Source organism: Anolis sagrei, chromosome 2, assembly GCF_037176765.1.
Source record: "Anolis sagrei isolate rAnoSag1 chromosome 2, rAnoSag1.mat, whole genome shotgun sequence".
NCBI classification, from domain to species: Eukaryota; Metazoa; Chordata; class Lepidosauria; order Squamata; family Dactyloidae; genus Anolis; species Anolis sagrei.
This window is the reverse complement of record NC_090022.1, coordinates 115,755,996-115,780,999: the sequence shown is the minus strand read 5'-3', so window position 1 is coordinate 115,780,999 and position 25,004 is coordinate 115,755,996. Positions and strand designations below refer to the sequence as shown.

General features: G+C 41.1%; 1 protein-coding gene across 1 annotated transcript; it reads left to right on the top strand.

Annotated features, from left to right (window-relative positions):
• Nucleotides 1-3,696: 3,696 nt before the first annotated feature.
• Nucleotides 3,697-19,070, top strand: RSAD1 (radical S-adenosyl methionine domain containing 1). The gene is made up of 9 exons (XM_060764770.2): nt 3,697-3,969; nt 6,023-6,156; nt 6,932-7,136; nt 8,372-8,737; nt 10,304-10,367; nt 10,681-10,828; nt 12,300-12,354; nt 14,310-14,413; nt 14,856-19,070. Exons 1-9 carry the CDS (start codon nt 3,697-3,699, stop codon nt 14,962-14,964), a joined length of 1,458 nt encoding a protein of 485 aa, XP_060620753.2. The 3' UTR covers nt 14,965-19,070.
• The last annotated feature ends 5,934 nt before the right edge of the window (nt 19,071-25,004 follow it).

The window sequence follows — 25,004 nt, the reverse complement described above, 5'->3', positions numbered from 1 at the left end:
CAAGGAATGGGCACAGCCAGCACACAGCCCTTAACTTCAGGGGGAGTGTTACCTGTTTACACAGGCTGTAGCCCTATACCCTGATCTGCCTTACAAGTGACCAGGAGTATCTCTGTCTTGTCAGGATTCAATTTCAATTTGTTTGTCCTCATCCAGTCCATCACAGCTGACAGGCAAGGGTTCAGGGTCAGGACAGCTTCCTTGGCTTTTGGTGGAAAAGAATAATAGAGTTTCCTGTGCTCCTGTAAAAATGTATTGAACTCATTGAATCTCTACCTCAGCTATGTTTCTTTCAGCCGTATTCTTTTTATATTGCTTTCAATTGTGTTGTTATTTGTTTTTTCTTATGTTTTAATTGCTTAAAGTGTTTTACACGTGTGTTTTAATTGTAATATTGGGTGTGTCCCTTGTAAGCCGCCCTGAGTCCCCTAGGGGAGATGGTTGGCGGGGTATAAAAATAAAGTTTTGTTGTTGTTGTTATTATTATTATTATTATTATTATTATTATTATTATTATTATTAGAGTTGGGTTTGCAGGAAAGGAGATTCCACCTGAACATTAGGAAGAACTTCCTGACTGTAAGAGCTGTTCCACAGTGGAACTCTCTACCTCAGAGTGTCATGGAGGCTCGTTTCTTTGAGTTTTTTAAAACAGAGGCTGGATGGCCAGCTGCTGGGGGTGCTTTTTGGAAATGGCAGAATTGTTTGGACTGGATGGTCCTTGGGGCCTCTTCCCACTTTATGATTCAAAAATTATCTGTTCCAGTGGATTTTGGAGGGTTTTATTTCCCACCTGCCAGAACTGCATAGTAGGCTTGGTTGATCAAGAAAAAAAATGGTTCTAAACTCGTTTCAATTTTAAAATTATTTCTGAACTTTTCTTGAAAAAAAGATCGGAAATAGCAAAAATCTGAATAGCTTCGTTTACTTCGTTAATGGAAATTGCCCCTCCCCTGTTAGTTTAAAATCTCGCAGTTTCCCTGGCCTCCCTGGCAACAAGCGGCGATGCGGAAAGGCGAGGTGGGCGTGGGTAAGCCCAGCTCTTCCTGAAGGCCACGCCCCCAGTGGCTGTCAAGAAGAGCTGGGCGTAGCCACGCCCACATCATTCCCCTGCCATCCATCGCCGTTTGCAGTCACCCAGGGAAGGGAAACTGCGAGATTTTAAAACCCTTCCCTGGGTGACTGCGAACGGCGATGGATGGCAGAGGGAGGAGGTGGGCGTAGTTAAGAACAGCTATTCCCACCTCCTTCCTCTTTGCATCGGCGGCTTTGCACGCCCGGTGATGCAAATAGGGACGAGGTGGGACGTGGGTAAGAACAGCTGTTCCTGAAAGCCACTGGGGGCATGGCCTTCAGGAAGAGCTGTTCTTAGCCACGGCCACCTCGCCCTTCCGCATCGCTGCTTGTCGCCAGGGAGGCCAGGGAAACTGCGAGATTGTAAAGTTTGCACCAGACATCCGAAAATAATTCCGAAAAATTGGTAAATGGTTTCAATTCATAATAACTCCTCACACTATTCCAGCATGGCTCGAAATTGTTTCAAAAGTCAATTTAATCCGAATTTATTCCTATTTTAGAAGCTTCCGAACAAAATCGACCAAGCCTATTGCATAGGCGCCACATACTTCCACCTTTCTCAGCCATCGCTGTTCTCAGGAGTCTTTTGAAATCTCCATGATCAAAACCTCACCAGCTGTGAAATTCAAGCAGTAAGTATAAGTGAACAAATTGGTAGAAGCTTGCCACCTGCTGCCTAGCTGTTGGAACTGTAAACTTTAACATATGACAGATGTTGATCCAATCGTGTTTTCTCTGTAGGACTTAGGCTCACAGCGACCTAATGAAAAATGGATCCACAATTTTTCTTTTACAAAATCATTTTTGTTCCTAGTTTTATCAAGTTCTTCAGGAGCAGAAAGGATAAGATGGCCACAAGCAATGGTGGAATTCCTCTTTCCATGCACCCTTGCACATTGGTCAGCTATTTATTTCTACAAAGGAACCTTCATCTTATTGTACTGCAGGCCCAGCATATCTGATCTGGAATCCCAAAATTTTAAATACTAAAAAAACCGTCTACATGGAGGGCTGAGATAATGAGATTTCTTCTGGTCGCTTCTGTTGTGAAAGAATCAGTCATCTACAAAGATGCTGCCCAGGAAACACCCAGATGTGTTGCAATCCTACAGGGAGGATGAAACACCTCAGCAAGCTAGAGTCCAAAATTGGCAGGCTAAAACTTGAAACCTCAGTTAGTGACTGATACCAGATGAGAAACTCCTCTTGGGCACACAGAAGACTGGGTGACCTGGAAGGCGCTGAACAGACTGCGCTCTGGCACCACAAGATGAAGAGCCAACCTTAAGAAATGGGGCCACAAAGTGAAGTCCATGACATGCGAGTGTGGAGAAGAGCAAACCACAGACCATCTATTACAGTCAGTCTGAGCTCTGCCACATGCACAACCTGCTTATAGCAACACCAGAGGTACTCCAAGTGGCCAGCTACTGGTCAAAGGACGTTTAGTATAATGCCAAGTTTTTAAACTGTTTTAAAAATACATTACAACCGTACCCTCAGTTTGCTTCTGATACGATATGATAAATAAAATAACCTTTGCTTCCAACACAATATTATTACAGATATTGTGCGAAAAATGACCATTGGAGTATGTGTAGAAGACATTTTGTGTTGACTTGGGTCCCATCTCATTACACTGTGTAACAAAATTTGAAAAAACAATTCGAAAGTGTTATTTCCTGCTTAATTGTGCGGTACTAGCTTTGAAAGGAGTAAATACTCCAGAAACTTCGTTTCTGTGGCTGCCACAAACTAGGCTGAATAGGTTCAGACTCTAGGAGATAGTCATTGAATGTGCTGCAGGATGTCCCACAAAAACAAAATCTTTCTCCATATTTTTATAATAGAACCAATTAGGAAACATTTATAACCCAGGAGCAAAAATTGTGTTACATAGTGTCATGTATATGCCAATATTCCAAAATCCAAAACATCCCCTTGGTCCCAAGCATTTTGGAAAAGGGATACTCAACCTGTATTTTCTTTGCATACATATTACTTTTCCTTTTCTTGGAAGTGCTGGGGCCTTAAATCCAATGAAACCACACGCTCACAATGGGCGCATATAACAGAGGTCCTCAAACTAAGGCCCAGGGGCCAGATGCGGCCCTCCAAGGTCATTTACCCAGCCCTCGCTCAGGGTCAACCTCAGTCTGAAATGACTTGAGAGCACACAACAGCAATCCTATCTCATCAGCCAAAAGAAGGTCTACACTTCCCATTGAAATACTAAGTTTATATTTGTTAAAATTGTTCTTCATTTTAATTATTGTATTGTTTTTAAGTGTTTTTTGCAGTACAAAAAAGATATGTGCATTGTGCATTGGAAATCATCCATTTTTTTTTCAAATTATAACCGGCCCTCCAACAGTTTGAGGGACTGTGACCTGGCCCTCTGTTTGTAAAGTTTGAGGACCCCTGGCATATAGGCTTAACGCAGCTTGAAACCTCTAACTGCCACGAGTCAGTGCTACGGAAATTACAAGCTCTCCAGCCTTTGTTGGCCCACCAAAGTAGTACTACAACTCCCAAAGTTCCATAGGATTGAGCCATGCCGTTTCCGTGGGGCTTAACTGCACTACTTCGACATGTGCCCAATGCGAGCCGAGGCACAGAATGTTGGGAAAGGAGGTCTGCGCATGCTCGGCGGGCTGCCCCTTTTCTTGGCCTGCCACTCACTCCGGAGGCGCCTGCAGCCTGCTCTCCTCCCTTTTTCGCCGCTTCTTCCGGCCAGCGCGCGCCGAGAACATGGGCCGCCTCCTGGCCAAGGCACTCTCTGCGGCGGGGCTCCTGCGGAAGATTCGGCCGCCGGCCAGAAGCCCCGCCTTCCGCACTGTCACTCAAGCGCCCCGCCAAGACCCAGGGGCACAAGCCGCCCTTTACATCCACGTAAGTGAGCAAGCAAGCGGCAACGTCTGCGCATGCGTCATTTGACACGCGTGCCCTGCGCATGCGCCGTAAGGAAGAGTGTGGCAACTGGGGAACCTTATAAATGTTTCTTGGCACAGAAATTGTTTTCCCACACTTCACTTCAAAATAATTGTGTTAGAAAACGCATTCCAGAGGGATAGGCATAATTTGGAAAGCCAGGGAAGAGGATGACTTTGAGTGCCTCTACACTGCAGATTTAATTGAGTGTGATGCCACTTTTAACTGCCCTGGCTCAGTACAATGAAGTTGTGGGAGCTGTAGTTTGGTGAGATACCAGCACTCTTTGGCAGAGAATGTTAAAGAGCTTGAAAAACTACAACGCAGAGCCTTCACAGCAGTGGCACCATCACTCTGGAATGCTCTGCCACCTGAAGTCCATGCCTTGCGGGACTTACCAGCTTTCTGCAGGGCATGTAAGACATACCTGTTTCGACAGGCTTTTAATGTTTGATAGTGTTGTTTTTAAATTGTTTTAAAATTGCTTTTAAATTTTGTTAGATTTTAGCTATTCTTGTAAGCTGCTCCGAGCCCCAGGGGAGTGGTGGCATATAAGTTCAAATAATAAATAAATAAATAAAAACTTACACGATTTTATAGCATCGAATTACAGGAATTAAAGTGGTGTCAAACTGCATTAATTCTACATTGCGGACTCAGATAAGCCAGTTCAAAGCAGATATTGTGGGATTTCCTGCCTAGATATTCTGGGATATAGGGCTGCGTGGAAGGGCCCTGAAAACAGCTGGGGTTCTCAGAATCACCACAAAAGCATCCAGTAAAGTTGTGCTTATATATGCACTCATACAAAAGTTTTCAAAGAACAAATTTTAAAAATTGTTCTTAATGTAAAGAGGCAAAATAGTGGAACTTTCACTCATGGTGCTATTTCTAGCCTTTTATCTTGTAAAACGTGTCCAAGATAGAGCCTCAAAAAACAAATAATGATATTACTTTGGTTATTTTCCATGCATGGATTTAAAACACAAAGGCTGCTTTCCACACAGCTGAATAAAATCCCACATTTTCTGCTTTGAACTGGAATATATGGAAGTTTGGACTGGAATAACCCAGTACAAAGCAGACATTATAGGATTTTCTGCATGGCTATTCTGAGTTATATGGCTGTCTAGCAGGGCCCATAGTGTGCCTTCACTCCTTATTAAATTGGACATGGTTAAGAATATGCTTTCAGTGATAACACCTGCATGTCAAAGAAATATTACAGACAGGCTCCAGATTATGATGGCTACTTTGATAGAAGTTAATCAGATGTAAAGGATCACTTTGAAGCGGGCTGGAATTTTTCTACTCAGGTTGGCATCATTTAGTATATTCAGTATGATGAGTAGTTGTCCCTGTGAATTTCTGAACACCATGAACAGAGCATGGTACATATTAAAATTGCTGGTAACTGAATGGATATGTTTTGACCTTGCTAAAGTGAGATGGAAGTGATGTTAAAACTCATCCCAGGGATGATGATGGAAAAGATGCTAGAAAAGTGTTAAGCCACCTTCCGCACAGCTGAATAAAATCCCACATTATCTGCTTTGAAATGGAATATATGCAGAGGCGTCCCTAGGTAATTTTCAACAGTAAGCAAACAGTATCCCCCCCCCCCCCCAACCAATCACTGATATATATATTTTCTGTTCGTCGTGGGAGTTCTGTGTGCCATATTTGGTTCAATTCCATCATTGGTGGAGTTCAGAATGCTCTTTGATTGACTGTAGGTGAACTATAAATCCCAGTAACTACAACTTGCATATGTCAAGGTCTATTTTCCCCCAAGAGCGCCTCAAGAGCGCCCCTCGGCAAAATCAACTATACTGCAAATGCTTACTTTGCGTAATGGGTTGAGCCGCCCCTGAATATATGGCAGTGTGAATTCAGATAACTCAGTTCAAAGTAGATATGGGATTTTCTATCTTGATATTCTGAATTATATGGCTATGTGGAAGGCCCCTCAGTCTTTATGAATAAGTATTTTCTGATTTCCTTCATTTCTCAGTGGCCATATTGTGAGAAACGTTGCAGCTACTGTAACTTCAACAAGTACATCCCACGAAACATTGATGAGACGAGAATGAGGAATTGCCTCATTCAGGAAGCAAGGACTTTGATTCAACTTAGCCAAGTCCAGAGGTAAGTAACAGTGGAAGAGGAGGAAAAAAAGCATTGAAGAATCAGCATTCAAAGCTGGGAGCATTAGAAGAAACAGAGGTGCATGGCAAATGGATTTTATTTATTTATTTATTTACTCTATATCCTGCCTTGCTCTATCTCAAAGGGGACTCAAGGCAGCTTTATTGGACATGTTTTATAATTAAGCGAGGAATAACATTTCTGTTGAGAGTTTTATCACTGAGGAATAAGACCAACCTGTTATTGAATTACTTCATTTTTAAGCCAGTGGTTTGAGTCAGGGACTGTAGAAGTCAAAGGAGGAACAGTTACAGACGTTAAATGCCTTAAAGTTGACTTGCAGCAGTGTTGTTCTTCGCAAGATATTTTCAGAAAAGGTTTGAAAAGGGTTTTGATGGCTGAGTGGGAATTCAGTTCCTGGTCTCCTAGAGTCCTGGGGTGCATCTACACTTTAGAATTAATGCAGTTTGTCACCATATTAACTGTCATTACTCAGTGCTGTGCAATCCTGGGATTTGTAATTTGGTGCGGCACCATCATTCTAAAGAGTTTGTCGTTTCCATAGCATGGAGCAATGGTCATTAAAGTAGTGTCAAGCTACATTGATTCTGCAGGTTAGCCGCATCCCTCGTCCAGCATTCAAACCACTTCATCACACTGGCTTCCTTTAAGAAGCCTTGTATCAAACTCTCCGTGGAAGAAGCTAGGAAGGCAAATATATTTCTGTATTGGTTTCTTCAGATTTGATTCTTCCTTTCTCTCCTTCACTTTACAGAATCACATCTGTGTACTTTGGTGGGGGAACACCAAACTTGGCCAGTCCACTCACCATTGCAGCTGTCTTGGATGCCATCTCCCAAGAGGTCTTTGTAGCGGAAGGAACTGAGATTACACTGGAAGCCAATCCCACTTCAGTAGATGCCTTATGCCTTGCTGAATTCCAGAAAGCAGGCGTCAATCGGCTTTCTATTGGCATCCAGGTGAGTGATCAGGGGCACATCTGTCATAATCTTGGAGACTGAAGGATCATCAAGTCTTCCCTGCCTTACTTACCAGAACCTTCACTTGGCACCTGTGAATTGATGGCATTTAGTTTTATCTACTATTGTTTTAGAATTGTATTGTTTTGATTTTATGTTAACGTGTGTTGACGGGGGGTTGTTGTTATAATTTTATGTGGTTTGTTTTATATGATTGTACTGTTTTTACTGGCTGTATGTTGTATGTGCACCTAGTCCCTTTGGGAAGATGGTGGCAGGATATAAATAAAGATTATTATTATTGTTATTATTATTATTATTATTATTATTATTATTATATTCTACCACTCCTTCCCTGGTGAGAGTGACAGAAGAAGAAAAGAAGTAATTACAGAAATATTATCTTAGGGTTATTTATTTATTTATTTATTTATTTACAGTTCTTATATTCCGCCCTTCTCACCCCGCAGGGGACTCAGGGCGGATTACAGTCAACACATATATGGCAAACATTCAATGCCAGTTTGACAAACAACATTTAACACACAAATACACCAAGGCTATTTAACTTTTTTCTGGCCGCCAGGGAAGCTGCTGCTTTTCATCGTCCATCAACGACACCGATGAAGTTCTTCCGCATTCCACATTCCCCGGAGTCTTTTTCTTTATGACCTCATAAATTAGTTAAATTTAGCCTCCCACACAAGGTGGTACCTTATTTTCCTACTTGACAGATGCAACTGTCTTTCGGGTTGCAAAGGTCGACAACGGGCTACACAATGGCTGGACACCCACTCCAGCCCGGGCTGGCTTCGAACTCATGACCTTTTGGTCAGAGTGATCTTAATGCAGCTGACACTCAGCCAGCTGCGCCACAATCCCGGTGCATGCAGAAAACCAATCTCAGGAGGAAGAGATTTGATTGAGAATAGGACACTGGAAAATATTTATGCAAATACCTTCATTGCTGCTTTGATCAATGTGGTGGCCACATTTGAGCTGAGGGAAAAAGTCAGGGATTTCACAGGTAAAGTGTAACTTTCCTCTCAAGCTATTGCCATTCTGCTTCTCTTTGCACTTACTGATTGTTGTTTGCTGTTTACCTATATATAGCAACATGCATACTTTTATATTCTTTAAAATACTTTCCCCATCAATCATGTATTTCCCCAAGCTTCTTGTTTAATTTTCTTGCCACAAAAAGTCCATCATACTCATGTTTTCCTTATCTGCAGTCCCTTAATGATGCAGAACTCCAGCTGCTTGGAAGGAACCATTCAGCTTGTGACGCTCTGAGAACTTTAGAAGAAGCCAAGAAACTCTTTCCAGGCCATATATCTGTTGATCTCATCTTTGGCCTCCCTAACCAAACCACTGCCTCTTGGGTTCAGAATTTGGAGGCGTTGCTTGCAGTGTGTGACGACCACATTTCTCTCTACCAGCTGACATTGGAGAGGGGCACTTCACTCTTCAAACAGGTCAATCAGGGCTTTTTGCCCCTGCCTGATCCAGACGTTGTATCAGAAATGTATGAATGTGCAAGAAACATCCTTCAGAAGGCAGGTTTCCATCAGTATGAGGTTTCCAACTTTGCTCGGAAGGTAAGTCTTTTCCTTTAAAGTATAACATAAATAGAGGGGACGAACCAAAATAATCTGGAAGTTCCTGACAGTGAAATAACTTTATATGGCTGGAGGAAGGAGGAGAGAATGCTGTTGCACTTCACAACTGAAAGGAAGATTATTGTTCTTTTAACAAGAGCTGAGCATGTTCTATCAAGGTACAATCTGAGATTGACAGTTGGATACAAGGCCTCATTCACATCCAAAGAAAGAATGTTGAGAAAGTTGTTACAACAAAGGCTTAGATTTAAACAAATTTGAATACTAGCTCCCAAGAGGAGCTAAGTATCCCTAGGAATCAGTCACTGAAAGTTATCGTTCTATCTGCAGTGCATTTAAGTACCTACATTAAAACACTAGAAGTGATCATTTGGAGACATGAGGTGGAATGTTACCAGTATACTGATGACACCCACATATATTTCTCCATGCCTACAGCTTTAGCTAAGCATAGCATGTCTCCTCTGAATGAATGCCTGGATATAGAAAAACAAATTGAAATTGAATCCAGACAAGACAACGGTTCTTGTCATCAGAGGTCCTAACCTGGGGATGGAGATGTATCAGCCAGTCCTGGATGAGGTTACATTCCCTCTGAAAGACTGTGTTTGCAGCTTGGGAGTGTGCCTGGATCTGTCTCTCCAAATGTCAGCCCAGGCAGATGGGACTGTCAGGAGTGCTTACTACCAGCTTTGGCTGATACACCAGCTGTGCCCCTTCCTAGATTTGGAAGACTTAAAGATGATAGTGCACACATTGGTTACCTCAAGATTGGCGTTCTGCAATGTGCTCTACATTAGTCTACCTCTGTACCAAGTTCAGAAACTTCAGTTAGTTTAAAACATGGCAGACAAACTCATTACAATAACATCTAAGAATGAACATATTACACTATTCTAAAGTGACTGTACTGGCTACCAATTTCTTTCTTGGCAAAGTACAAAGTGTTGGTTTTGATCTTTGAAGCCCTACATGGTTTATGTCTAGGATTGCCTTCTTCTTCACCAGTGGTTCTCAACCTGCGTGTCCCAAGATCTTTTGGCCTTCAACTCCCAGAGATCCAAACAGCTGATAGTGGCTGGGATTTCTAGGAGTTGTAGGCCAGAACACCTTGGGACCCACAGGTTGAGAACCACTGTTCTAAACAATCCACTGAGGTCCTCTGGAAGGCCATTACTGTCATCTGCCCCAAGACTCTGGAATGACCTCTAACAGTTAACGAGCTTTCAAAATTTTTAAAAGTGTCAAAGACCTACTTCTGGCGGGCCTATCCAGTTAGTTTTAAACTATGAATTTAAATTTACAATTTTTTGGTATGAATGATTTTAGTATGTTTTATTCTTAAGTTTATGTTTTTAATGGTCTTATGTTTCTATCTACATGTTTTAACTATGTTGTACCCCACCTCAAACCTTGAGTTAGAAATAGAAATTATAATTGTAGTTGTTGTTATTATTACCATTATCATCCAGCTTCATGCAATATATGTGCAAAGACTAGCAGTTTCTTAATACTTTATGCCTTGTTTTTTTTTTCCCCCTACAGGGAGCACTTAGTATTCACAACCTGTCTTACTGGCGAGGCGGTCAATATATTGGAGTGGGACCAGGTGAGCTTGCTTGAGTAGGCCCAAGTTCTGTATCCAGTAAAAACCATTGTTTTGGGTTCAATGAAGTTCTTTAAAAAACAATTGATACATTTTAGTACTTAAAGTACAAGAAACAATAAGATTATTCACATACAATACAGGTAAACTATATGAAGTTCGTTTCAGATGGTACATTTCCAATATTTCATGTTAAACACAGAGAATTAAAGAAGGATGGATTTCCTGGTGTTTGTGGATAGTCAGACAATTGCTTCTCATACTGCTTCATTCTAGAGATGAAGAATTAGTCATACCATTGACTACCTTTTCCCAGGAGCCCATGGAAGATTTGTGCCATGGGGAAATGGAAAGGTCTACCGAGAGGCAAGAATACAAACTCTGGAGCCAGATACATGGATGAAGGAAGTGTTGGCCTTTGATCATGGGACCCGGAAGCAGACTGCACTCACCCAGCTGGAAATGTAAGTACGTAGGAACTGTGAAGTCTCGGCCTAGTTTTTACTCCCTTCTGTTTGCTCCCTGGAGTTGGACTGTTCAATTCTGCTAAGTTTTAGAGTGGGAGCTTAAGCTCCCCTATAGGCCCACTCTTTTGGTTCAGCCCATTCTGGCTCATAGCCTGGTGGAAGGACCTTTTGGACATAGTTTTTAGTAGTTAGCCAGAACGTGTCTGGTCTGGCTTAGTAGTCTGAACAGGCCATCCTTAGCACATATATGCCATAGAATTGACCAATATTTGCCTTATAGTTTATATCATTATAGTTATATTTGCCTCATAGAATAGCTATATTTGCCATATAGATTTAGAATATATTTGCCTTATAGAACATAGATTATACATGCCAGAGACCTAAGCAGTACATGTCCCAGAGTTTATAGAGTACTTACCTCATAGAATATAGTTTTGTTATTTACCTCAGAGTTGCACCTTACACCTGTTCCTTATTATTCTAACTCTATATCAGAATCAAACTGCACCTTTATACCTTGTTTTGATTCACCCTGATTGTTCAGTAAACTTAATTGGTTAATTTTAGTTTTGTCTCTAGAGTTTTATTTTGGCGGAATTAAAGTACATATAGGGCATACCGATGGTCACTGGGAAAATAGCCGGACACATATAGTTTTCCCTTAATCTTCCCAGTTGTGCCATCATAGGAACAAATATGGGGGTGGTTAGTGATTTCAAAATGAAGGTTGCTTCTACACTGACAGCAGGTATGGGCCTGAAGTGTCAGTGTAGATGAGCCCAAAGTCTCTTGTTTGCTTTCCATCTTGAATGATATTCCTCAAAATTGTGAATCAGTTGAAAAGACTGCTTCAGATTTGGGTTCAGTTATGAACTTCCTTAGACATACCATGTTTTCTTTGCCTCCTACCTGCGGAAATATTAGTACAGAAGGCTTTTGCTAGGAATTGGACAAAATGCATGCAGAATGCACTATCCAAATGCTAAGTATGTTAACATGAAAAGCTGAGATTCCTTTTCAGAAATCTGAGGTACTCCACAATCTGAAATTGTCCACATGAGTGGCTGAGGTACTTGCACCTTTGTTCTCTGGTTGGTTCAATATATGCAAATTTTATTTCCTGCACAAAATTATTTAAAAGATTGTGTATAAAATTACCTTCAAACTATGTTTATAAGATGCACCATATATGATACATTGATGAATTCTGTGTATAGACTTGGATCCCATGTCTAAGATATCTCATTATGCATATGCAGGTATTCCAAGATCTGGGGGAAAAAAATCAAAATTTAAAATATGTTTGGTTCCAAGCATTTTAGATAAGATGCTAAAAGTTATAGATAGTTAGTTTTATGTCCGTTTTGGAAGCTAAAATATAATTTTTTAATGAAATGTTATATCTTAAGGACAATTTTTACAGTACTGGAGAGTGCTATGTCTTGTGTCTATATGTTTTACATAGATTGGAGGAAGTTCTGATGATGGGACTCCGCATGGATGTAGGAATCACACACCAGGTGAGATTTCAGTATCCTGGGAATGGTAGCAGCAGCAGCAGTGCCTTTTGCAGTGGATTGGATGGATAGTGTTCTAATTCCAGAAACTTTAGATGGAGCAGCAATGCAGAAACAACTTCTTATTCCCTCTTCAGTTTCATGTCATTCAAATGCCTATGGAGACACAGCTGAACAGGAAATGAAGTGTGCGGAGGACTACAACAATTTGAATAAACTACTAGATTTGTGGCCCTAGTACAGAAAGTTTTGAAAGTAGTAGTAGTAATAATAATAATAATAATAATAATAATAATAATAATAATAATTGTGTATTTCTCACCTGCCTTTCCCCATGGCTCGAGACAGGTTACAACATAGTTAAAACACATAATCATTGTGAACATTCTATAAAATACACATATTAATACATATATCTATAAAATGCATATTAAAATACACAGAACAAAGATTATAACACAGGACACAAGTTTAAAATTCATGATTAAAAGTGCCTGGGTCAGTTGTAAGGGCTATGGTTATTAAATGGGCAGAAACAGAAGTGCTCCTGGTCAGTCAGAAGGCAGACCAGGGAATAGGGATCCAGCCTGTGCTGGATGGGGTCACACTCCCCCTGAAGACACAGGTCTGCAGTTTGGGGGTCCTCCTGGACTCTGTGCTGAACCTGGAGGCCCAGTATCAGCGATGGCCAGGAGGGCCTTCACACAATTAAAATTTGTGCACCAACTGGGCCTGTTCCTTGAGAAGCCAGATCTGGCCACGATGCTACATGCCTCAGTTATAGCTCATCTGGATTACTGTAACGCGCTCTACTGCCTCTGAAAAGTGCTCGGAAACTTCAGCTGGTCCAAAGAATTGCAGCCAGATTGCAAAATACTGTTTGTGTTTAATTCTGTTTTAATGTTTATATTTTGATATTTTAAATTAGATACCAATGCTTTTATGTCAAGCTGCTTTGAGTCCCCTTTGGGTAATAATAATAATCATCATCATCATCATCATCATCATCATCATCATAAATCTAGAAGAAAACTGAATGAGACCAGGGAGCAGAATGTAACATATGCAGATCCTTTCCACAAATCATTGTCTGTACCTCCATCAGAAATGCCAGTGATTTATTGATGATGAGATTACAAGTGATGCTTGCCAAAAATAGTTGGCCAGCCCTATGCCACATTCTCATCTCTCACTTGCAAATGCCAGGCAAAGCTTTGTGTCATTGCTTCTGTAAGTGCAGTGGTGGGGGAGGGGAGAACAGAGGTTAGTATTATTACGGTAAACATTACAAGATTAGGGAAACATCTCTACACTAGGATTCAGATTTTGATATCAGCATTGCCTTGAGCATAATAGTGAATATTATTTTGCTATTCTTAATTTGTTTAGAAAAAATCTTAGTCATACTTCTTTTTCTGATGGAATAAATTTTGAAATTCAAAGAAGTCAGTCGGCAAATATTTTATAGTTCAGTTATAAAAGTCTGCAAATCCCAGGTATTTTGTATTTGTGGAGGTCTAAACACTCTAGTATTTAGGATAGCTTTGCCACCCAGTGGAACTTGGATTCTGTGTTATCAACTGATCAACTGGATGTTCAGAAAGCTGTGATCAATTCTGTCATTCAGAGGGGTAGGATGTGTATATCTGAATTATTGCCAATTTGAAGCCTCTCTGAGTCCCCTTCGGGGTTGAGATAGAGCAGGGTAAAAATATAGTAAATAGCTAAATAAAGGTATGCCCATCCTGTTTTCAGTGCCAATTACCAAGATGAAAGGATGGGGGCAAAGGGGTTGAAGTTCACTTATTCTTATATAGGTTAGATATCAGACTGTGAAGAAACATGCAATCATGACTGGTGCTTCAGTACAAGATCACCCTCAAAGCCAACTCTTCAAAATTCTGAACTAAACTTGATTTTTCATACTAGGATGTTGTTGTTATTGTTTCCCCTTACAGCACTGGCTACAGTTTGCTCCTGACCTCAGTTTATGGGATGTGTTTGGGCAATCAGAGGAGGTGCAAGAGCTGGCGGCACATGGCTTAATGATTCTGGATGACAGGTAAAGAACTTGAGTTGTGAACCTTGGGGAAAATAATGCTGTTATTCTATAGAATATGGGTGGATAAAGTGTGGCATTGTGTTAACTTTCTGCCTCCCCCATTCCTTTATTTCTCTCACTTTCCAACATTTTTACTCAAAAAAACACATCAGCAAGTGGGGGCAATTGTGACACATTTTAGACCTACCTCAACATTTGATGCTGAAGTGAGGCTTTTAATTAACACAGTAGTAAACTAGAAGTTGAGTTGCAATTTGCGTCCTTGTTAAATGAAGGCTTCTTCTGGGCCTAAAACAACAGGACTGCCAGGGGGAGGGTAAGGTTGTGTTCCTAATGGGGCCCAATGCAGTTCCCCAAACCCCTGGTGGTTGCTTAACTTTGATCTATGAGAAAAAAAACAAATCCAAGCTTTGCATTGATGGGGATTTTTTTTTCTTTGCAGAGGACTTAGATGTTCTTGGAAAGGCCTTGCAGTGCTAGATTCTCTCCTGCTGACACTTTTTAACCAGCTCCAAGAGGCCTGGGCTAAAAGAGAAAAAAATATTCAGTGAGACTTGAAGTGTTCACACAGTATTTTGCTGATATAAGCAGAAGTCAAAGGTTCTCTTAAGTTGGAGGCTGGAGAGTATGTAAATATCCCCAGTCTGGAAGGATGTTCTAATGCAGAGGTCTGAATCCAGGAGAAGTGCTGTCCCTGAAAGAAAGCTGGTGAATTGACCACATCCTCCTATTACTGAGTGCAAGGTTCCATGAATCTGCTTTTGCATCTCTGTGCTTCTGCTCTTTGAACAAAGATGGAAGACAGTATGGATTGTTTGGGGGTTTTTTTGGAGGGGAAGGGGCTCTGTGGGGCTTCATGAAGGAAGTACACTAAGTATGACATGTCTTAAGGCAACGTGATGAATGGACTACTTTGTAACTGGCTTTCTTTGACTGAAGTCTTAATGAATGCACCGTGAAGAAATGTTTCTGTGGGAGGAAATGACCATGAAAATCACAAACAATAGATTGTAGCCACAGGGCAACTTCCCATGGTCATGGTTGGATCTGAAGAGTACAACTGAGATGGTGAAAATGGTTTTCTCCCCAAGATTCCCATGTAAAAGGTAAAGGTTTCCCTTGACATTAAGTCTAGTTGTGTCCAACCCTGGGGGATGGTGCTCATCTCCATTTCTAAGCTGAAGAGCCACCGTTGTCTGTAGACACCTCCAAAGTCATGTGGCCAGCATGACTGCATGGAGCACCGTTATCTGCCCACAGAAGCGGTATCTATCGATCTACTCACATGTGGATGTTTTGGAACTGCTAGGATGGCAGAAGCTGGGCCTAACAGCAGGAGCTCACCCTGCTCCCTGAATTCAAACCGCCGACCTTTGGATCAGCAAGTTCAGCAGCTCAGTGGTTTTACCCGCTGCATCACCAGGGGGCCCAATTCCCATGTACTGAGTAGGAAACCCAGAAATGCTTCCCTGAGAATAAACCTGCCACTCACCTCCTGCGTAGTCTGGTCCCAGAATATGCTCCCCTTTTGACATTGTGTTCCTCAGTCCAGCCATGAACCTTATTTCAAATTCTAAAGTCCTCCTCCGTTTTTTTCCCTCATGGCCAGATTCCAATCCAAATCTTGGGTTAAGGGCTACATTCAGAATCTATTAGGCTACTGGGCTTTCCTCTGATTATTAGTCACCCTTTATCAATCTCTATCCTGGTCTTGCATCTTAATGGCAGTTCTCCACCTTGTCCTGAGCTAGGCTTTCATCTAGAATTTCCTTGCTGTACTTGGAGATACAATAGACTGAACCTGGGACCTTCTCTTTATGTACTGTGAATTGATTGATAGGCTTTACCTAAAATGCATGAACTGGATTGGGTTTGCGTTTAATGATGAATCAGGCATAACCTTTGAAATTGCTGGTCCCTGATACATGCCATGATCAAGTTATAATTGTTTTTAGTAGCTAGCTGGAGGCATCATTTTGTCATGCTAGGTATAAGACACCATAATTGAACCGTGTCTCAGAAAATTAGCCCTGGTAAGACACATGCACATTGATTCATGCTTTACTGTACATCTTGAAGTACTTTGAAATGAAGCTTCTGGCTCAATAGGCACACATATACTCACTCACTCACTGAGTAACAGTAATAATTACATTACATCTGGGGCTTCCTACATGAGATTATACATATTCAGCCTCTTCACTCCATAACTATGGTGATGCTTATCTTAATTGGTGCTGTTAAACTGGGTACAGTTTTTAAAATTATTGCTTGAGCTTTTAGCACAGTGACAGACTACTTTAAGGAGATGGATGTCAAAAATGGAAATACTTTTATGCGGGTTGCTCACAGGGTTGGAATGCACAAGCTACTTGCTTCATTAAAAAACAATCTTTATTTTAGATAGCTACAGTTCAAAAACCTCCACGTTTTTCACAACACTACCCACAAAACATAAATGTTAACTCAATATAGCATTTTGTTTTGAAGGTTCCTTCAGTTTACAACTCAAGGCACTTTACAACTCCAGATTATTTATGATTTTCAGGCACCTTTCCATGAATGGTGCTATTCCATGACAAGAGAAGCAGCACCTTCCTACGTGGGTGGCTACCCTGCTCTCTCTTTCCTCCTACAGATATCATAGCTGCTTCTTCCCAGCAACAAGTTGCCAAATGTACTCAAAGAAAGAGAAAGGAAATGGTTCCTGCTGCTATGACTGCCTCTGTATGCTGCAGAACATGGCATATATCACTGGGCTCCTCTTTCCTCAAACTTTAGACATGCTCACATAGCATTTGCAGTTTAAAAATGAATCCAGGAAGTCCCCGAGGCTAAGCGGTAAATACACAATTGTGAATAGTGTCTTTGTGTTGAAGTGAGGGGGAAATGTTATGGGGAAATCTGGCAAGGATATGTTATTTAAGTCATGGCAGGTTTCAAAGCATACCTAACTCTGCTCACAGACTGGCAGTGGAGAAGGAGCCATGAATGAATTCCACAGCTGCTCTGGAGAGTCAGGGGTCACCCAGTCTTAGGCTGGATCTATACTGCCATATAATTCAGTTTCTGAATCCAGATTATCTGCTTTGAACTGGATTATATGAGTCTGCACTGCCATATAGTCAAATTCAAAGCAGATAATCTGGATTCAGGAACTGGATAATATGGCCCTGTAGATGGGGCTTTAGTCTTTGCACTGATCCCTTAGCTCCTTCTGCAGCTGTTTAAACTGCTTGAAGTCCACAATAGGTCTCTGCACTTCTTTCGATTTGCTCACCACTTTCTTTATACTTGTCTAAGAACTGAGATCTGGAGGGAGGCCTTCCTTAGTGTCCCACCGTCATGGGTAATTTACCTTCAGAGGATGTGTCAGAAGCCGTCTTCTGCTGCGGCATCTGTCATGGAATAATTCAGAGGCTTAGTTGGTGCCAACATAGGTGTCATGCCACCACCAACTAAAAACATGTGGGTTTTTTTCTTAATGCCTTTGGGGCATAATTGATATTTATTCAAATTTGCATGTTATGGGTTTTAACTATTTTGTGTTAACTTGACAAATTATTTAATATGCTTTAGTCTACTTACATTATTTTTTACTCTTTTGCATAGTTTAATTTCGTTGAACAGATTTTATGGTTTGAAACAGATTTTAGAATGAGAGACACATATTTTGATTAATTAGTTAATAATAACATTCCATTATTTTAAAAAGACAGCCTGTTTCCTCTGTCTTTCTGTTTTCTTCGTTATCTCCTGTGGCATAGCGGCTGTGTAGAAATCCCTCTCAAGATTCCCAAAATTAGGCAAGCAGGGCAATAGACTTGAACATTGTCCATTTGCCATATTTATATTTCCCTGCACCTTGCTGAGCGGCTGTGTGGAAGAACAAAAGCCAGTTTTGCTTGCTCTTTTTGTTGAATTACAAGGCTTTGAAGCAGCAATGATTATTTTCCATGAACTCTAGAATTACTAACAGTCCCTTTGAAGTCACTGAGTTTGGCTTTGATAGCACAGGGAGTGGGGTGTCACATTGTACTCTATGGAAGTGGAAGAAGCAAACTATTAAGATATGTAGGATTCTGATGACCCAGTGAGAGGCAGGACCAAGGATTGCTGAGTTGAGGTATTGACTTTTCACTAAATTGTGGAAAAAGGTCCCAAAGCTCTAACTAATGTATACGTTTACATTATCAGGAAGTAATTTGCAGTTGCAGCCCCTCCCCCTTGCTCAGAATGGCCATTTTGCTTAGCTTCAAATGGCAAATGGCCATTTTGATTTCCATTAATGTTTTGTTAGATAACTTAATGTCATTTCAGCCACCACTATGGGGTGCTACAGGCCTGCCTTTAATGCCCATTATACAAATTTAAATTGCACTATTCAGCAATGACTGTTACATCTGAATTAAAAGACTATTAAATCTGTAAATTCAAGTCTGCCACTGGAAGAAAGCTATTACGGTAGATTGTTTCCAGCACTAGCAGAGAGCTCCCATCTTCCTGGCTCTGCCATCAAAAAGGGCCCAGGAGTCTCTTTCCCCTTCTTCTGAAGGGCACAGAAGGGTGAGAGGGGATCCTCCACAGCCTTATCTCCTTTTAGTCTGCATTCCACTGAAGATTCTCTATTCTCCCGAATTTGAAGGCTTTGGGCATGGTGAGTCAGTCTGGACAGGGGAAAGAAGTGGATTTAGTTTTGGTGCATGCTTTCTCCCTCCAGAGTTGGCCTTGACAAATATCGCTGTGACACTTCTGCCTCAAGTCAAGTAGAAAAGTCTATGTGTTACAGCCTGCTTAATGTGAATTGTTTTCCCCCAAGGCTTACAAGGTTGGTGGCTTTGTAGCGTATCCACAGATTACAGAAAGCCCTAGAAGGCTGCACAATTCAGAGCTTGGAGGGCCATAACGTTTGCAGAGTCCAAGATTTCTACCAAACTTTGACAAGTGGGTTTCTTTCCTGCAGGGGTAAGGAATGGACAAACACAGTGCAAATTTCCTAGCACAATGGAAGAGCCCCTTTGGTTAATGTTGTAGTACCAGCCTCTCTGTGCAGAAACTTGGCTCTACAGAAGGGTGATGTTCCCCCCAAAAGATCTGGTTGAAATACATTTGGCTTTGTCCCATGGGACACTTGTACTTGGAATTAAAACTTCATCTACTGAAAGGGTGGGCAACTATGTGGAGTCCAGGTGCCAATTCTTCCTCCTCTGACCTCAGTATACAGTAAACCCACATATCAGTTTTCCTCTGTAGTCCTTGTCAAAATGGAAATATTGCATCATTTCATTTTACCGTTCTAAGATAGAATATAAAAGAAAATTGATGTATTTGGGTAGTACAACAACAGGTTTGAAGGTACTTAGGAAGGGGGTATTTTCATAGGTTTTTATGTATTTTCAGTGTTTTCTGCATGGTTTGGTGCAAAAATTACCTGAAAATTGAAATTTACAAAACTCACTATATTTTACAAAATTAATTATATTTCCTCATGTTGACCTAGAACACTGCTTCTTAAACTGTGGGTCCTGTTAGTCATGAAAGATTTGGCAACAGTAAAAGGTTTCTGAACATCACCGATTTACACTAATTGGTTGGCAACAACGTGCAGTGTTTACAGTTGACTCTGCAGAAAAGGCTTCAGCTGTACTCCACAAAAAGGGAAATCAACCTGTTGAGCAAGCCATGCGGATGTTGATTTTATACCTATTTCATATGCCTGCAGTTATGTAAAAAGGGGTCGCATATGTAAAAGATTTTAAAAACCTAGAGGGTGTCTACACATAACTTTATATGGATATCTTCCTGAAGGTATCAATACTCTTCAGGGCCGTTCTTTTCTGTCTGGAGAGACACTTTTCTTGTCGACCTCAAAGAAGACATCAAATTTTACTCCTTCCACTTAAGGACATTAATAGACACAGAGAAAGATACAATCTGTTTCTCCAAAAAGAATGGCGAAACTTGTTCAGGAACCAGATTAATCAGAGAAGGAAATCAGTGGACATGATGTCTTTAGTTTATTCTTCTAGGCTCATGATTTCATGCCTGCATGTGGTATCTTGGACATGCCTCCACTCTTATTTGCCGTAGTGTCTTTCCTTGCCACAACTATTCAGAGAATAGCCACAGCTATTCGGATGTCTCTGTGTTACAGTCAAAGAGGTCCAAAATGGTATATAGTGGGTGTGGCCTCTGCCGTCAGGTGGAGTCCATGTCAACATCATGGCCAAGCCTTAACAGCAGTTTAGTAGCATACAAAGTTTTATATTGTGTTTATTTATTAAGACCCACGGCATAGTTTCACTTTAGCCTGAAGGTTCAAAGCTGGGAACAGGCCAGGAGAGTAAACTTTCCTGTTACCAATTTCCTGGTAGCTATTAAGAGGGGAGAGGAATCTATTGTCTGCATAGATTGATTTTCTTTGCTTTATTTTGTGTAACCTTTGGAGTTTACCTTCCACTGGCTTTCCGTAAGGGGTGTATCTTTTCTTTAGTCACATAAATGCAGGCACACAACTCTAAAACTCAGTTGGCCTGCATGTATATGCAGGCCAACTTAGAAGTATGTGTGAATTTCAAAACTATAGTATACAATATCTCTGACTCTCCATTGAATGACTCATCGTTGTTTTCTTACAGACATCCCTTGGCATTGCTCGGCAAACCTGTCCCTAACAGGGCGATGCTGGGATTTATCATAGCTAACAGTAAACAGGATGCTGTGAGACAGAGAATTTAAGGCATGCATCCTAATTTCTAGGTCAATGGCTACTTTATTCCAGTAATCCTTTCTGACCCACTGGCCCAGTACCTGTCCTAGGGCACCACCCTATATAAGCTTGCATACAGGTCAAGCTGCAAGAAGGGTGTCAAGGAGAAAAAGATTTAATTTACTCCACCTTTATCATATAGAACATGAAGGACATGTGTTCTGTCCTTTGGCACTTAAAAATAAAGAATGTACTTTCTTTCACATCATCTCTTGACGTATGGTGACCCCACTAATTTCATAGCATTCCACACCCTCTGGAAACTGAATTTAATATTACAAGTTTCAATATAGTACAGGCAGTCTCCAAGTTACGGACAAGATAGGTTTGTTCTTAAGTTGAATTTGTTTGTAAGTTGGAAGAGGTATATTTTTAAAGTGCAACTCCAGCTATATATATATACTAGCCATGCCCTGTCACTCGTTGCTGTGGCCTATATTAAGAATTTTCAAAGTAGAGGTAGCTATCTGGACTATTATGAAAGAGAGGTACCTACTTATTCCTTCCCCCCTTTTTCTTCCCCCTCCACTTTCCCTTTCTGTCCTTTCTTCCTTCTCTACCTCTTTCTTTCATTCCTACTTTCATTCTTTGGTTTCATCCTTCCTTCTCTCCTTCCTTCCTTCCTTCCTTCCTTCCTTACTTACTTACTTACCTCTTTCCTGCGTTTCCTTCCCCTTTTCTTTCCTTTCTACTTTCTCTTCTTCCTTCCTTTGGTACCTCTTTCTTTCCTTCCTTCTCTCTTTCCTTCCTTCATTCCTTCCCTTTTCCCTCCCTCCTTTCTTCTCTGCTTCCTTCCTGTCTGTTCTTCCCCAATACCATGGTAGAGTCCCTTCTAATTCTATTCTATGAGACTATTTAATATAGTAATATATAGTAGTAACATATTATACAGTAATATATACGAGGAGTATTTTTAAGTAAGGTCCGTTTGAACATAAGTACACAACGAAAGTTTATTTCAAAAAAGTAAATTTATTTTCAGAAAGTACATACTTCACTCTATTTTTTGACATGGTTGCCAAGTTTGTTCAAACACTTATCATACCTCTGAACCAATTTTAAAATACCCTCTTCATAAAAACTTGCCACCGCCAAAAGCCACCAAATCGTCTGTAATCAAAGAAGGGCAACCGGAGTGGTCCTCATCATGGACGTTGTCACGGTCATCTTTGAATTGTCGTACCCACTTACACACTTTGCTTTCACTCATAACAGTATCACCGTACACTTCACAAATCTGTCGATGAATTTCTGCAGCAGGCAGGTTCCTTGCTGACAAAAACCGTATCACTGAGCGAACCTCACATACGGAGGGTGAGTTGATAGTCTTAAACATTTTTAAAGCACAGAACAGAACCGTACAGGTTAGCTACAGAGAGGAAACTGAGCACAGTTGTTCCCGAGGCATGCCGGTACACAACGCACGCGCTCGTTGCGGTATGCGCGTGAACTACTAGTGTCTACAACAAAACGGACCTTACTTAAAAAATACCCCTCGTATGTGTGTGTGTGTATATATATATATATATATATATATATATATATATGTATATGTATATATATGTATTATATAGCATATATATAATAGTAATATATAAAGTGTATGTGCGTGTGTATATATATCATCAACCAGTGATCCAACATCCATCCATCTTTATATACATGTGTGTGTGCACGTGCATGTGTGCATGCGTCTACACTGCCATATAATCCAGTCCTAAGTAGATAATCTGGATTTTACATGGCAGTGTGGAAGGGGTGACTTTGGGTGTATCTACACTCTAGATTTAATAAAGAAGGATGAAGCTGATGAGGGGAGGAGAAAAGGGAAGGAAAGAAAGGGAGGGAAGGAAGGAAAGAAAGGGAGGGAGGGAAGGAAAGAAAGGGAGGGAGGAGTGATAGAGAAAAGGAAAGGAAGGGAGGAAGGAGGGAAAGGGAGTGAGGGAAAGAAGTAAAGGAAGGAGAAGGAAGGGAAGTAGAGAAAGGGACTCCCTTCCAACTGTTTGGCCATCTGTTGTGAGGGCTTTGATGGTGTCTTCCTTTACTGCCAAATGAGGTTGGGCTGGATGGTATTGGAGGCTCCTTTCCAAGCAACGTCAGTTTCGTGCGTCCCTATGACCCCCATCATGTGCTGGGAGACATAGAGTCAGAGTGTGTACACAGAGAGTGGCCTGCCTTCCCCCCCTCTCCTCCCCCTCCTCCTTCTCCTCAGCCTCTGCCCTTTGATCCCTTGCCTTAGTGTTAGTTAGGGGCTGAGAGATATGCAGGGAGCAGCAGTCATTGCCGCCGTTGCTGCTTCGGAGCCCTCCTCTTACTTTTGACACTGTGGCATATGAGCCACCCCGCCACCGCTCTTCCTCACCCATTAGGCCCCTTCTCCTGCCTCACCTTCCAAGGGCTGTGAAGGCAAAGCGGAAGGGGAAGTAAGGTGGTCTTGCTAGCTGTGTCCTCAGCGCAAGGGGGGGGGGGGAGCAGGGGAGGTGTGTTGTCTTCTTCTTTTTTTTACTTTAAAGGTGTTTTGTGTGTTTCCAAGGAGGGATTGATACTTCAGAGGTTCTCCATTATAGTATTTTTCTTCTAATGTGTGCATGAAATGTGCTGTTTGGCCACAGCATTCAGTTCTTGCTCTCTTTCTCTTCTATCTTCCAATTGGCAATATATATTCTGCTAAAACAGCAGGGCAAAACAGCAGGGCAAAGGGGGACACCAAAAAAGCCTCCTTGAAGACCGAGTAAATACAGTTGGGCGTCCCCTGGGTAACGTTTCTTGTAAACAGCTAATCTTCCCAACCCAAAAGCATTGCTTTACAATATTTATGCAATGCTTTTGACACAAAATAATAATAGCAGGGCAAAAACAGCAACAACAAAAGCAATGTTGTTATATAACCGTAGTCCTGATTACCTCAAAAGCATTAGCTACCACCCTGCATCTAAATACAATACAAAATGTAGGGACTTCCTTAATACATAGCGCATTATGTCTGAAAGACTACATCATACTTTACAACTGGTCTGATTTGGCAGGGACGGTCCTGATTAATCTTGTTGCCCCACATATTTGGGCAACTGAGTTTCAAAAAAAAGGATGAAATTGGCCTGTTAGTCTCACTGCGAGGTTACAAACATTCTCACAAGATTTTTGTGTTGCAGGTCACTGAACTTTATTCATTTTTCCATTTAATTTTTTTACTATCACATCTAAAACGGCTCCTATATGTCCAGGATGTACACCCTACTTTTTGAAACTGCTCCAGGGCCCCATACCCGTCTAATCTGCAGTTCTTATCAGTCTGTGTTAGCAACAAAAAATATGGAATATAGTGGGAGTTGCAGCCTAGAAAACATTTGGAGGCCATAGCCGCCTTCTCTGATAAAGAAAAGCACATGATGGTTACATTTTGTACCATTTTATAAATGCACTCTTGTGCATGCGCAAGGAAGATATGGAGGAAATGTACATGAAATTAAATGTATTTGTACAGCCCCAAAATAACTGTATAATTTAAAACAGGTGGGAACCGAAGCTTAAGGCAAGGTAGATGCTTAAATTCTCTAATCAATTTAAAGAATTATCATAATTAAACAGGAATTCAGAATGGAAATCATGCCAAAGGAAATATGCCTAACAGTAAAATATGAGAAAGATTGTATTTTTCTTTAGGATTCTAAAGAAATGTTCACAGGAGAGATAGAGGGAGATTTTCACCAGACGGGACAGGAAATTATGAAATGGACATTATGGACATTTCACCTTGTGCATTAATTCACTGCATCACTAATCATGTAGTCAGCTTTAGTATCGGTTTCTCCACCTACTAAA